Source organism: Oryzias latipes, chromosome 13, assembly GCF_053564925.1.
Source record: "Oryzias latipes strain Hd-rR chromosome 13, Olatipes_Hd-rR_3.1".
Taxonomy (NCBI): domain Eukaryota; kingdom Metazoa; phylum Chordata; class Actinopteri; order Beloniformes; family Adrianichthyidae; genus Oryzias; species Oryzias latipes.
The window spans coordinates 12344767-12360768 of record NC_136249.1 but is presented as its reverse complement, the minus strand read 5'-3'; the positions used below and the strand labels follow the sequence as shown (position 1 = coordinate 12360768).

The 16002-nt window shown below is 39.2% G+C and overlaps 1 protein-coding gene and 1 long non-coding RNA gene across 3 annotated transcripts in view; one reads left to right on the top strand and one right to left on the bottom strand.

The window, feature by feature from the left end:
- The window catches only part of si (sucrase-isomaltase), a 58499-nt gene that overhangs the window by 15838 nt on the left and 26659 nt on the right, over positions 1–16002 (top strand). The window contains exons 17-20 of the mRNA XM_023961588.2: positions 2095–2211; positions 4333–4487; positions 5809–5893; positions 14927–14983. Of these exons, the coding sequence (XP_023817356.1) occupies positions 2095–2211; positions 4333–4487; positions 5809–5893; positions 14927–14983 (414 nt within the window). The remainder of the gene's footprint in view (positions 1–2094; positions 2212–4332; positions 4488–5808; positions 5894–14926; positions 14984–16002) is intronic.
- Positions 9135–11565, bottom strand: LOC144981506 (uncharacterized). Of its 2 annotated transcripts, XR_013647130.1 has the most exons (5): positions 11442–11565; positions 10868–10925; positions 10658–10719; positions 9751–9846; positions 9135–9261 (listed from the first exon to the last, which is right to left on the bottom strand). It is a non-coding gene; the product is annotated as an uncharacterized LOC144981506 (long non-coding RNA). The 2 variants fall into 2 exon arrangements; XR_013647129.1 differs by lacking the exon at positions 11442–11565 and having other exon boundaries at positions 10868–11061.

Genomic DNA, 16002 nt, shown 5'->3' with positions numbered 1-16002 from the left:
AACTCCCACCTTCTAATGCTTTCAATTTGCCAAGTGGCTTTGTGGTCTGTTGATTAAGATTTAACCTGAAGGCCAAAGAACAGAATGTAGAGCTTAGTAAAAACAGTAAAAAAAATAAGAATTTATAAAACTCAGTTTGGGGCAGAAGCTAGTTGCTGCCAGAATGTGTTCAGGTTTAGATCAAACACAAGAAAAGAAATAAAAAAACTTGGGAGACTAACAACACACACTCCTCCAGTGCTAAACATCAGGTGGTCCATATGCCAACTTTGTCAGGTGGAACCACCAGATTTTAGGTTTCATAAAACCTATCTAGACAAAACCAGAAAAATCAGATAATATGGAGTTTGGATTCATTTTCTGCCCCTGAAGTTTGTTGACATGGATGCAGGCAGATAGAGATCTGGGGCCTCATTTATAAACGTTGCGTACGCACAAAAGAAGGCGTACGCCACTCTCTACGCAATAGTTGAGATTTATAAAAAGCAAACTTGACGGGAAAATGTGCGGTCCTTCACGCAAGCTCTGACCCATGCGTACGCACAAAAACGGGTGAAATGAGAAACGGCGACACCGTCGGCAGATGGAAGAAACACGTGAAAGTGACAGTGTGTGCCAAATTGTGCTGGCATGTGCTGTGCTACACAATGTGGCACAGCTTAAAAACGTGCCTCTACCCCCTGGCGCTGATTGCTGTGTTGGCCCCGACCCTGAACCCCATCCCCACGCATTTGAGCCAATTGCTGCTGCTGTGCGCCAGCGCTTGGAAGTGATGCGTCGCTTGTAAAGAAAAAGAGGTGTGGAAAATATTATTTATTTAAGCATTCCCTCATCGTGCAGTTTATTTCAGTCAGGGCGATCTTGATTTCGCCCAACTCCTTGGCAAACCTCTCTGATTGAACTACTGACTTCCCTCTGCATTTCAAGGACTGCATCGGTGAGGACGCGTCCACTGCTGGAGGGTTGAGAGCCGCGTGCCGTGGAGACGCTGGGGCCAGACGGCTGCTCAGCTGCAACATCGTAACCACTGGCCCCGCTGGAACACCCAGCAACTAAAATAAAATTGTTCTATATTAATAATCTGTAATTGTGTAGCCTGCATACATGTGACTTGACTGCATTCATTTGAATTATTTCTCTTACCTGTGTCACCCTGACCCTGGCGCGTCGGCGTCCCCTCCGTCTCAGTCAGGTGACTGAGGCGGAGGAGGACGCCGATAAGGGGGACTTAATAGGGATTCCCCAATAATAGCGGCCAGTTTCTCATCAAGAGGGGTCAGCTCCGGTCCCCCCCCACCCCACCCCCCCACGTGGCGGACACACTCTGCCGATGCAGCGCTAGACGTTTTTTTGCCTCGACTTTGATGTCCGATCATTTCTTTCATTTCTTTTTTATTTCGGCCACGGTCCGAGGTTGTGAGGCTACAGCATTTACGGCGTCTGCCACCGTTTGCCACAAGTGCCTTTTTGGCATTAGTAATGCCCACACCGTGCCCTCCAAACAACACTTTTCTCCTCTTTTCCACCTCGCCAACGATAACTTCTACTTCACATTGAGTGAAGTTACGTTTTTTTGATTTCCCCTCTGTGTTTGCCATGATTTAGCAAGCCATGAATATTAATTTGTGGGCGTTTCACGGACTATTTATGGGCAACTATGGGCGTGTCATGTAGCCGCAAAAGCTGCGCTGCATTTAGAATCGGTTGTGATTTATAAAGGGAAAGATGCGTAGGATGTGCGTGCGCACGGTTTAATAAATCCAAATATTTCTGTGCGTACGCACGTCCTATGTTTCATCCGTACGCCACTTCTGACGCAAATCCTACGCAAAGTTTTATAAATGAGGCCCCTGGCGTTTGACCTGAATCTATTTTTCTGACTCTGAAAAAGGTCAAGACCACTAATCTGTTGTATGACAATATTTGTTTTAATAAAAAACATCCTTTTAGTCATCATTTTACATAAAGTTCCTCAATATTTGTTCACATTCATGGGTATTTATGTTTAATGTTGCAAGCAAAACCACATAACAACGTTTGTATTCAGACAGGTTTTGGCAAAACATGAACCCTCTGTTTGCAAATTTGTTTCAGATCGGTGCTGACATTTGTGGATTCTTTGATGATTCATCCGAAGAGTTATGTCGTCGCTGGATGCAAGTGGGGGCTTTTTATCCATTTAGCCGAAACCACAACGCCGAGGGCTACAAGGTAGTGTAAAGGCACTTTGTCCAGCAGTTCTTATATTAGACTGTCAGTTTTAGATTTATGTTTTGCGCAGCCACAGTTTGGTCTAAAGTGCTCCAGGGTATACCCTTCATTTCATAACAATGTACAGGTGCTATAAAGTCCAGGCGGTTAAAAATATAAACTTCATTCTTCCTCCATAGAGGCTTCCATGGCACAAACACTTGTACAATTGCTTTATGAAATGGGAGCAGTGGGACCTCTGATTCAAGGTCTAACTCTATAAATGTGAGTTTTTTGAGGGTCCTCAGCAACAGTGAGGATTGAAGCAGCTGTGCCTGCGGTAAAACGCGTTGAAAAAAGTCAAATGTTATCAAATTCAAAGCTGTACTCCTTCCTTAAACAAATCGGATTTGTTTCAAAATGGGGATGAAAATTTGTGCCATGTTGCCACAACACGAGGCGCCATATGGTGGATTCGGAATCAGGATGCTGCAAAATATCGCTCAGGTTTGAGCTTAGATGCCCTACGGGCAACAGATGGAGGAGTTATCTCTCTACCTGCACCTCTCCACCTCCAGCTGTGGGTTTAGGAGAAAATATTGGTCACAAGCGAGTCCACTCTAACAGGGTTCTGTTAGCCAAATGAATGTCTAAAGCCTGACAGCCAATTATTTGCCCAAAGAATTTGGATGAAATAAGGAGACTATCTGTAGGCTTTGCTGATTGGACTAAATAAGGTTTCCACCAAACACATTTAACAACACACAGCTAGTCTGCAAAAAATAAAACAACTTTAAAACTATATTTTTACACCAAACACACTATTAAACTTTTTTTTTTTTTGGTGACACTTGCAGTGGTGGAGCCAGATCATTTTATATGTGGGTGGGACTTTAGAAGGGTGGCAAATGGGTTAAAATTAACATAAAAGTATGTTAAAATATGTAAAACACATCATTTAAAGGCAGCATTTTATTAAAACACAGGTATTGTTGTTTTTGCAATGTTTAAAGAAGCTTTTATTGATGATTTCCCAAAATTCTGTCAATATTAGTACTAATATTGACTCAAAGTGAATGACCAATGACAGCTTTTCTTCCTGATTTCAAACACCTTTTCTTGCTTGATGAATCCCTACAGCTTGTATTGTACTTTGTAGTTCCTCTGGCAACAGTTTTGACCCATTGCATTGTGACATTTTGAATGGAAATAGCAGGTTTACTATTATTATTATGAGAGCTATAACAATCACATGTCAGATGAGAGTCTGCGTGCCACTGTGAGACATGAAAAGTGGCTGCTGAGTCGAAAACAGGGTTGAATTATTTTTGAAGTTGCCGTACTTTTATAGATGACACAAATAACTTGGGAGAAAAGTCAGTCTTGAGAACCGAACCGCATGGAAATTCATCCTTTAACTTGAATCCTCAGGTGACGTTTCCACGCTCATCACTGCAGCAGAAAATAGCCACGTCGAGTAGTGGAATGGATTTAAATTTAGACTGTGTCAGTACGTGTTTGGAAATGAAGGGACGGATGGCAGCCGGCTTGCTGGAGGACAGGGGCAGGAGGATGACGGCGATGATGATGATGATGATGATGAATTTGATGTATGACTGCCACTAAAACGAGACAGTTAACGTGTGACCTTTGCTTTTCTCTAATCATGGCACTCATGAAATGCCCACACTCCCAGACCAAACGTACACAATCACACACGTTCTCATCAGACTCTGAGGTGCCGAGGGCGTAAATGATTAGCTAGATTAGGGAAGCAGGACCAGTTAGTAACTAATCACCTTCCTGCTCACCACTACCACGGAAATGAAATCATGCTGCTTTTTCTTTTTGTTCTTTTTTTTCCCAACTAAATCTACTTTTAGATGAGTCCTATGTAAAGCTAATTTCATCTTTATCCATTATGAATGAGGTTAACGGCCACTTATTCATTAAAGTTAAACTGTTCAAAAAAATGGTACTGGTTTTTTTGTTTAAATTACTTTCAAGCTCAGGCATATGCAATAATTTCCCCCGATTCAGTTGTCTTTTCGTCAAATGAGCCTAACCCTTTCCTTATTTGTTCTTCAGTCTAAAAACAGACAACATTTGTGTAAGTAACTCGTCTCTATGATCGGTTTGCAGCCCCAGGACCCAGCTTCATACGGTGCATCCTCTCTCCTGGTCGCGACATCCAAGCATTACCTGAGCATACGCTACACCCTCCTGCCTTACCTCTACACACTCTTCTACAAAGCGCACACTTCAGGAGACACCGTTGTACGACCTCTCCTGCATGAGTAAGTCATTTCAATGAAAAGGTTGTCCAATAGGAATATATCAATTCACAATTTAAAACCGAACTGTATGTTGCAACATAATACTGAATCATGGGTAAATTAAATTGTTGCATCCCTACAGCGTATGTGTACATTGAAATTGACACATCTTGTGCTAAATAGAGGGATTTATTATTTATTGTTTTATTACATGACACCTGGTTTAGTATGAGGGTTTTCTTCCCTGTTGTAGTTTTTGTTGTTTTGTAAACACAAATCATATATTGACCCGAAACGAAACCCAAAAGTCGAGTTTTGAACCGGTGAGAGTGAATCGTTGCATCCTTATTGTCCAATGACTGTCAATTTTCACACACATGAATCATTACAGTCCAAATAGATTCAAATTAAGATTAGGGTGATGTGTCTGGTGGTAATTCAAATGTTAAAACTATGGTGTAAGAAAAGATCTTAAGAGATTCCAGATAAACAAGCTGTCATGAGTACAAGTCAGCAATTTTTAGGACAAGACACATCCTAAAAGTGCGATACATGGTGAAAAGTTCTGGTGTTTAATTTCGGTGAACAGAAAGTATCTCAAAAAGGTGAAAATGATGACTCATCAGTGTTGAGGATCACTCCTGAGTAAACATGTTTGAATGTTCCCATGTGATCATTGGGAAAGATTCTGTAAACCCATGAACCAGCTTGAGTTCAGACTCAGCTCTCCCTTGAAAATGATGATGAGCGTCATATCATTCCGGCCCACACATCAAGAGAATCGACAGTTAATGGCAGCAGAAACTCTCAAAGCTCTCAAAGAGACCAAGCGGCATTGAGGATTCTGCTGAGAGAGCCGATCCACCAAAGCAAAATAATTGCTCTCTGCTTAATGAGTTTTACTAAGGAGTGGATTTGAACCTCTTAGGCCAGCGAGTCTCTGTGTTGCTATCATCTCAAATGCATAGAACAAACATGCAAGTTCCCCCAAATGCCATGAAATCTTCCTCTTGATGCTGCACAACCCAAGTGCCCAGAACAAAAATAAATAAATAAATGAGCTGAGATGTTAGCGAGATATTTCACTAAAACACATACAATCATTCATTTTGAATGATTTATTTAACAAACATTAAATGATGTAAAAAAAAATCTAAGACAGCATCTAAAATATTACTATGTGTACATCGGTCATCTCAGTTCTGCTAAATTCGTAGAAAATACTTACCAGGCATCAAAAAAATAAAAAGATAATCAAAAACAGCTTATCCTGATGAATGGAGCAAACAGGAAGTGTTGTCTGTTGTACAGTGACAATATTTTAACCTCTTTTCCTCTAAAGGTTCTACTCTGACAGTGATACCTGGGCGGTGGACCGCCAGTTTCTTTGGGGAAAGTACCTGCTCATCACACCGGTGCTGGATCCGGTAAATATTCAACTCAAAACAAAACCAAAAAAAAGAAGAAAAGAAAAAAACAAAACATACATATTTGTTGAGATTCTCCATAAAAAATCTGCTGCAGGACTACAAATCCATCATATAGAACCCATCAGATGGAGCAGAAAAAGAAATGTTCCAGCAGATGAGATGATCTGTTACGAATACACATCCACACACACCCTGACCTCCACTGGGAAAACATGACATAGGATTTTCTTTGTTGCCCTCCTCCTCTCTCATCCCTCTTTCTCTTCTCTCTCAAATCCTTCCTCTTTTCTCAGTTCTAATGAGAGCGCTGACCTCATTACCGGCAGATTAGAAGAGTTGGAAGTGTCTGCGCTTGTGTTTGTTTCAGTGTCCGTTTCTGTGTGTTCCTGATCTGCGCATGTGTGCTAGCACCTTTGCACACATGTAAACCTATCTGACTACGCTTATATGAATTTCTATATTCATATTCATGGTAATCATTCATGACAAAGTACCTGAAATAATAATTAGCAACTTAGCACAGCCTCTTGTGGATTGCAAGAGTGAAAGCAAGTGGGATACTTTGAGACACAAATCACATTTGTGCAACAAAAAAAAAGAGCCGAATGGTGACAGACTTGGGAAAAATGGGATATTTTATTATGAGGGGCCGTATAAGACATTATTTATTCTGAACCATTCACATTCATACATTCTTGCTCTCACAGTCATATATACTCTCTTTCGCATACATATATTCTCTTACGCATCCATATATTCTCTCTCTCACATTCATACATTCTTGCTCTCACAGTCATATATACTCTCTTTCGCATACATATATTCTCACTTGCACATCCATATATTCTCTCTCTCGCATGCATATATATTCTCTTACGCATTCATATATTCTCACTTGCACATCCATATATTCTCTCTCTCGCATGCATATATATTACTTTACACATACATACATTCTCCCTCTCATTGTCACTCTTAAAAAAGAATGTATGTATGTGAAAGACAAGTATATATGAACGTGTGAGGAAGAGTTTATATGTGTGTGTGAGAGAGGAGTATGCATGAAACGGAAGTTACTTTGCATGAAAAGGAAGGCACTTTGAATGAAAAGGAAGGCACTTTGAATGAAACGGAAGGCAGATGATTTCTCGTGCTCTGATTGGACGAGAGGCCGCCACCTCCCATTTTGAACAGACGCTAACACGAACCAATAAGAAGGCCATCGGAACCTTAAGAAATATTTTATCTTCACCTCAAGTGGTCACAAATCTGTCTGCATCTCTAGAGACACAAAGGAATGTCTCAAATACCAATAATGGTAATAGAAGTGCCACCGAAACAGAAAATCCGTATCCACCTTATTCCTAGCCCCCATGAGCCTTTGCGTGAATTATGGGCGACACTTCCTGTAGACGCTGGAACACGCATTTACATTAAAACAAATTCCTCTTGTTTTCGATCCATAACTACATATAAATGTGGGAAAACCAGCTGTCATTTCTTAAAAAAGGCAACGGTGAGGTGGAGATGAAATATTTGTTAAGGTTCCGATGGCTGCAGGACCCCCGTGGCTACTTCTTGCCGGTTCGTTTTTTTAAAAAAATAAACTTTATTAACAATATCTTGCACATACAAAATACCAAACACAAAACTCCACTGTGTGCAAAATACAATCTTCACGTTCGCCATGAGAATGAACAAAAAAACATAATGATAACCATGTAAAACAGGTTATGCAAAAAGAAAACAAAAATAATAAGGCAAAGGAATCTGTTAAAGTTTCAGGAGAGACCATGTTTCAACTGTTCTGACAGCTTTTTTGTTAGTGGAAGATTTAATACTGTTCAAATACAAAACCATTTCTTTCTGAAAAACATAAAACACGGTTTTTTTGTTGGCATATTTACATTTGTGTATAAAGTATTTAGCCATAATTATAAGTAAATTAACTACATATATTTTTTCTGCATTAAGTCTTTCTTGTGTAAAATATCCAAAAATAATATGCTCGTAAAATAATCTATAATCTTCACATAGATGAGTTCTTATAAAATGTATCACATCTTTCCAAAATAGTTGAGTGAAAGAGCAAAACCAAATAAGATGAGGCACAGTTTCTGGTGAGGAATGACAGAATGAACAGTTTATGTCCAGATCTTTTTTAAACTTAGTAAAGAAATGTTTCACTGGATAAAATTTGTGAAGAATTTTGAAAGAAATTTCTCTGATTTTATTGGTGATGAAATACTTTTGTGGCAGGGTCCAAACCTTTTCCCACTGAATTCTACATCCAAAGCTGTTCCAGTATGAGATAACATACGGTTTTGTGGCAATCTCATTTTGAAACAGAGAACGGATACTTTGATTATTCCTGCTAGCTGAAAAACATACCTTTCCACAACACAAGTCTGTTAATTTGGGATTTCTTGCTTGTTCATGTTAGCGTCTGCACTGTAATCCCTAGCGAGTTGACTGAATTTAAAAATTATTTTGTAACAGATTACGCAACAGTTAAGTTATATTATTAAAACTTTTAAGTTAACATTTATTAAAATTCATATTGTCAGTTGGCTTACATTTGTATTATTTCATATAAAAAATATTAAGATTCCTCAACTTATAAAAGACAGATTATTTACTTAAAGTTTTTAATATTTTCCAACTAAAAAACGCTTTAACTATATTTTTATATTACTCAACTCATAAAATATGTAAAATTCACTCAAATGCTTTATAAATTCTTTAACTCATTAAATGTGTAGCATTGAAAATATTTAAAATTCTTCAGCTTAAAATGTATTCTAAACAGAGATATTGATACTGCCCCACTACATTTTAAAGGCTAACATTGATAAAAACCAACAAACGTGAAGGCCACACAATAGTGATTGCATAATACACTTTTTTTAATTGCTCTTTAAAAAAAAGCACAAATATCAAGAGGATGAAGAAACAATAAGTGCAATAAAACTGCATTATAAGAGTGCCACACAACATATTGACAAAAAGAGTTGGTTTTGTATTTTACGGCAGAAAAAGCAAATGATCACAACAAAACACATTAGTAGCATAACACTTAAACCAACAAATAGTCCATTCTGGAAGACTCACTCAACGAAACATTCTTCAGCGTCAATAAATGTCCTTTCAGTGGTTTGCTGTCCTCAAGGCTCAAGACAGCATTCTGAATAAATATGAAGGCAAGTTCAAGTTTTTTGGGGTGCTGTAGGTCCAGAGCATAGATGTCCCCGAAGAGTTAGAAGAGATTAGTCAGCCAGATCTGTGGGACCACTGACGGCAGCATCCGGAGCGTCACCACGACAACTGAGAAGATACCCACAGCAGTGTCTGTGAGGTCTGGTATTCTGGAAAATACAAAACAAAAAACACAGATGAGTTCAGACCCTCAAAGATATTCATCACACTAATGTCCAGAACTGACATTCCTGCCATCTGTCAATGGGAATCTTTTCATGCTAACATTCTGTTAGCTTTTAATCAACTGGCTATGATGTCTTAAGGACCAACTCCAATTAAAATTGTGTTTTTAAAAAGTTCTTTAGCATTTTTCTGAAGGAGGACATTTATAAAATAATTTAAGACTAAAGCTTCATTTTTCTTTATTCAAATAATGATGGATCAGGAGCAGAAAAGGTAAACGAAACTCCACTCCTTCCAATCAGGAGTCCCTGATGTTCGCCTTTCATCTTCCGTCTCAGTTTTAAAACCATTTAAAAATATCACTCAGTTTACAAACTACAAACAATTGCCCTATTTATTATGTCACTCAATAAAATCTCAATCAATATTAAAGGATTAGTGAAAACCATTGACAGGGAGTCGTGTACACTTACTGTACAGGTCTTGAAGAAGTTGGAGGCATCTTCATGCAGATAAACAGGAAGTGCAAGGAGGACAAGTGCCCGTCTCATGTTCACGTCATGCTGGTCCTAAAAGAATAAAAAGAAATATCCATTACCTTTGAAGCAAATGCAGAGCAAACACTTCCAATATTTACTTAAGGAACTTTAAGAAATAATAAAATGATACCTTTTCTAGATGTCTATTTCTAGTAAGAGGACAATACAGTGTTTATGTCATGATCCACTTCAGGTCAAAGACCCAAAGTCATTTGAAGGCAAGTTACACCTTGGCTTCTTACAGCTGTTTACAAATGATTTGTTATCCGTTTTTGAATTATGCACATTAGAAATTCACCTGGAGGTCATAAATCCTAACCAAGCTGGCCAGTTCCTGTCTGTTTTGGTGGACTTAGTCTCAGAAAAGGGCAGCTTTAAGTTACACAAACATGTAAAAACTGCACAATTTCCTCTAACTGCATCTACTCTACATAAATCCATTTCAGATCTTGACAGATGAGTTTTCATGGTTTCAAATGATGGAATGGTGCTAATGCAACATCATTTTATTATTGTAATATACTGTCATAAAGACATGACAGTATTCCAAAGTGTCTCCACATACATGGCAGTGGAAACACTTTGGAATATTGGCTATGTAGTACTGCAGTATTATATGTAGTACTGCATAGTGCCAAAGTAACAGAACACAACTTGCACCTCCATTCCATTGTGCCACCTTCAGCCTGCAATCTAAATATGTTTAGTTAAATTGTAAATAATTTCAACTCTATTTAGACCTTTGGCTAGTTAAAATGTGCATAAATGTTTCCATGCTGCTGTATAAATCTAATAATGGTAATAGTTCAGGATGAATGTATTAAATAAGTATAAAACTCACCCACTGACAGGTCTTTTCTGGTGAAATGGTGACTTTCTGGTGAACTTTCTGAAGTTCAGTATCTGAAAAAGTCCAAAAGAGATTTTTCAATGTTAAAAAATGTTTCAATTATATTCTGATCAAAAAACATTTATTGCACTACACAACCTATTGCATTTTTTGTTTTTGTAAAATAGCTCTAGACAAATAACTGATCAGGAGACAAGTTACCTGGCTGGCCTTGGCGTCTACCTGGAGGTGAAACACTGAACACTCTGTAGTTCGGTACCTGAACACAACACGAGCACGTTGATTAATTTATTTTTACAAAAACCTTTTTTATAACGGAGATCAGTGATTTATAAAAGCTTAAAGCTGCATTCAAAACCCAATGCTTCCATGTAGCAACCAGGCTTAAAACTGTTGGCGGTAGCTCCTCCCACACAACCGTTAGAGGCTTTGAGTGACATTTTTGGACAAATGTCCAGCAGCAAACTTTAGCCACAGACAGAGGCCTCCAACGCGAATTTCACACGCGGATCATGTTTAGTGTGATTGCAGCATAACAGATCATTTCTACCTCTGAAAAAAAAAAAACCTCATCACTGTCGTAACTTACGGGCAGAAATGCATTTTGGGTTTGGCTCGCCATACGTCTGCTATGACAAACTAATCATGTATACATTTCCACATTAATCTCTAAAACAATCATAACACACATATGTTTAAACAACAGTAAACCACATTTACGGTAGTATAAGAGCATTTTTAAAGCATTCATTCATAAACCATGAACGATACTTACCAAATTAAATCAGGGCTGAAGACAAGACGGCACCATCAGCGATGAGGCGGATGAAAAAAAAACCCGAGGTTGGGGCGTCTTGAAACGGGACGAAATCGCAACGCTTTGCAGAAAAATAAAATGCTCGACTTTCAATTTCAAACGTCGCATACTCGCATTCGGCAAATCCAACATGGCCACCTGAGCTAACGTAGAGAAAACGAAAGACCCTCCCACCAGTACGTGATGACGTCATAACGCTACTTCACGGATCTTAAAATTTTTGAGTGCCAGATACAAATAAGCTTTAAAATATTTAGCACTGTTAAGTTAAATTTGAAAAAATCTTGATAGAGCTTAATACTTTATAGTTGAATCAACTACAAAATGACATTTAAGTTGTGTAACCTTAATAGTTATGAGTCAGTACAAGTGATAGGGTTTAGAGTGTGTTCAAAATGGGAGGTGGCGGCCTCTCGTCCAATCAGAGCACGAGAAATCATCTGCCTTCCGTTTCATTCAAAGTGCCTTCCTTTTCATTCAAAGTGCCTTCCTTTTCATGCAAAGTAACTTCCGTTTCATGCATACTCCTCTCTCACACACACATATAAACTCTTCCTCACACGTTCATATATACTTGTCTTTCACATACATACATTCTTTTTTAAGAGTGACAATGAGAGTGAGAATGTATGTATGTGTAAAGTAATATATATGCATGCGAGATAGAGAATATATGGATGTGCAAGTGAGAATATATGAATGCGTAAGAGAATATATATGCATGCGAGAGAGAGAATATATGGATGTGCAAGTGAGAATATATGTATGCGAAAGAGAGTATATATGACTGTGAGAGCAAGAATGTATGAATGTGAGAGAGAGAATATATGGATGCGTAAGAGAATATATGTATGCGAAAGAGAGTATATATGACTGTGAGAGCAAGAATGTATGAATGTGAGAGAGAGAATATATGGATGCGTAAGAGAATATATGTATGCGAAAGAGAGTATATATGACTGTGAGAGCAAGAATGTATGAATGTGAATGGTTCAGAATAAATAATGTCTTATACGGCCCCTCATATTTTATTAGCAGAAGTTATCAAACACTTCTTTTCCTACTTTTTGTCCCCCCAAAAAAATGGTTTGTCTTTTGAACTTTTTGGTGTTTGGTGTGGGACCACTCTCTAGGCTTTAAAGCTAAAACTGGTTTGGATCTGCACTATTCGTGCACTATGGCAACAGAGGGTGAAAAGGTGCCTGCTACTTAAATATATATATAGTTGTAAAAAACCTTAATAGCATGGTTTGACTATTCGACAACTCCACCAAAGAGTTTTACAAACACACACAGACACTACAGACACAGACTCCAGACCAAGCAATTAATAATGTCTCCTCCATGCTCAATTTTCAAACGGTTGGCACTTCAGTAATTTAAAAAGGACGCCATCCATACATCACTATCAAACCTGAGTCCCTGATTGGTCAAAGTTCAACTGGTTTAATTTTCAATGCACAGTCAACGTGACGTGCATTTTGTCCGTAGAGCCTAAAAAAGGTTGAAGAAAGAGCAGACTTTTTTTTTTAAAAAACAGGAACCCAAAATGCACATATATCTTCATTTATATGCACTTTGTATTGGAAGTGGTCGTTTGCTTGCGAGTTTCTAAGGATGATGGGAACATAGCTAAAGAATTGATTAAGATGCAAAGTGTTTAACATTTAGTTTTTAAAAAGAGCAACTAGTGACCAACAGTTTTATTCTGAATAGTTAAAATGACCCTGTCCATCTAAAGTATGGAGTCTGTGAGGGAGCTGCAGAGCTGCAGTGTCATGGTGTAGTCCCTGAGGGGAACAACACGCTCTCCAACTAACAGATGCCAGGCTTTGTTCTTGCTTCTTCTCTATCAGTCTCTTTGTTTATCCCTCTGCCTGTGAGCAACATTTCACTAATGATGCTCTTTCTTTATCATATAGATCAGTCGATGCAATAGCTTTGCTCTCTGTGACTGACAAAGAGGATCTCCTTTTCTCTCTTTCTCTATGCTGTCTTTGTCTCCATGCCCATCCCTCTGCTTCCGTTTTCGCCGGTCCTTTCGTCAAGCTCTGGCTTCCGCCTGAGTTCTGTTAATCAGCTGCACTCAACTCACCCTGATGACCGCGTTCCACTGCTTTAAATCATCTCTCCGCAAGCTCCCCCATTCTTCGGCCTGTCATCAAGCTCAGCTACCATGCGACCACTCTGCCAGGACGAAGCTTTGGCCCACATGATCAAATCTTACCTTATGGCTAGCTGAGTATCAGAGCAGCCCATGAGAATGCACGCCTTATGGTGTGTCCGTCTCAATTACAGTTAGCAGCCATGCTACGTCCTGCAAACCCAAATCATTAATCAGCAGGGTGAATGATAGGCGTTGTTAACAAATCAGACACCAGAAAACGAGCTATTGAAGGAGCATTTATTGCCCCGGGCTGTCAAGCCACAGGCGATCATAGGTAGGCAGGTAGGCCGTTGAAAAGAGAAAAAAAAAAACTATAATTTATTTAGATGTTAACTATGACAAAACAATTTTTTTTTTTTTTACCTTTCTTAGTGTTCAGTGGAAAATTTTTCTTGCTAAATTTGTGATATGACTGAAAGGTTTAAGAAGTATAAAGCTTTTTCTTAGTCCTATCACTAAGTCTATATATGTTTCCCTATTTACTTGTCCCCCACACTCCTTGTTGTTTGACAATATTAACAAGCCTCTAAGGGGTCTCAGCATAATGGATGCAGCCGCTGGCTGTGACAGACATAGGAAGGGAGATGCTGGTGCCAACAGTTGCTTTGATAGATTGCTGTGACATAACCAGTCGACACAAAGTATTTCACATTTTAGTATTTTTTGAAAGAACTGATAGTATTTTTTTTTTCTTTTCTTTTACTGTGTCCTCTGAGTTTATCTCCCTTCTTTCCTCTGTTGTTCCCTGTCAGAGAGCACGGGAAAGTGACAATGCTATCAAAGGCTTGGCACGCATCTATTGATTGCTCCTGTCTGTCCACCACCTTAAGCCATCAAAGGCTGTCACCTATCAATTGTCTCTTGGTGCTGTCTGCTCCATCATCTGTTGCGTCACAGCACTGGAGATGAAATGTCACTGGGGCTTTGGACGAAACTTTATATTTGATGATGGCAGTTTAAAAATAGCGTTCTCTTTTCTTTGCCACGAGCCTGCGATGATGTATTCCATCAGAAGCCATCCATACTCGCTTTGCTGCCTGTTATTGTGTCTCTCCTCATTTTTAGCCTCTCTATATTAAAGTGTCGGGGAGCTGAAGCGCCCATTACCGACTGCAGACGTACGACATGCTCTCACACAAAGCAATCAGCTAACACTTTATAATGGATCCACTGTATAGATCACAGTCCTGCACTTGTAGATGAACTCATTCACAACAAGCATGAAAACTGCGCGAGAACAAATATGGAAAGGCTCTTTTATCCTTGTTTTCTGCAGGGTGTGGAAAGCGTGCAGGGATATTTCCCAGATGCTGTGTGGTACGACTATGAGACGGTAAGATATTCTCTCTTCTTAAAATGTGGTTCTTCACCTGTGGTCTGGAGGCCACCTGTTATTAAAAAGTGTGGTATTTTCTGAAAAGCTATATAAAAAGCTCTGAATTAAGCTTTTTTCTTTTTCTTTTTTTTCTTATAAATACCACACCTAAGGTGAAATGCAGCATAAACCAACTAACTATGGAAACATTGTTGTTTCATACATAAATCATACAGTTTTATCTAACAGATGTTGATATCAGTGCATCACAGAAGGGCATGGTCACAGACAAAAAGGAGCATCTTTTTAGAGTTCCAGTCTGGGAGACCAGAGCGATAAGATATTTGTGAGAGTGATGACAAAGAGAGAAGCAACAAGGAAGGGAGGAAAGAGACAATCTCCCTGACAAAGAGATAAAATGAGTTCTGAGCTCTGTTGGGACCTTATTTGGGCATCACAGTTGCGATGTAGAGTGGCTACTGATCTGATGGGCGATTAGATTGGCCGTCTTCCCTCTTGCTTGTCTGGCCTGGTTGGTCCCCTGTGATTATCTGGGTAAAGGGGCGCGTGGGGGGGTGGGGGGGGGGGGGGGGGGGCACTGATAAAAGTGAAAATGACCATGAAAAGCAAGGTAAAAAGGAAACTCTCAGGAGAAAATGTAAAGTACACAGTCTGGAAAAAGAAAATAGCGCAAGTAATGGACAAAGTACAAAACAGACAGAAAGGGAAACCTGTGATGAAGGAGAGCATGAGAAAGAGATAGGAGTGAAAAACTACAGAAAGTAGAGAAGTGACAAGATGAGAGGACTGTAGAGTAGAACCAAGAGGAGGAACAGAAGACAGGCCAAGAGAAGACCTCTTTAAGGCAGACAATGAGGTGAAGATAGGATCTGAAATTGCTTATAGACGCTCCACTAACTCTGGCCCACACACACGCCCATACTGTAAGGCATAAAAAAAAAGGTTATAAAAAAGAGACGCTCACATGAAAACACACACAGACACACGCGTCCTCACTGGGAACAGGCTGAAAGAAA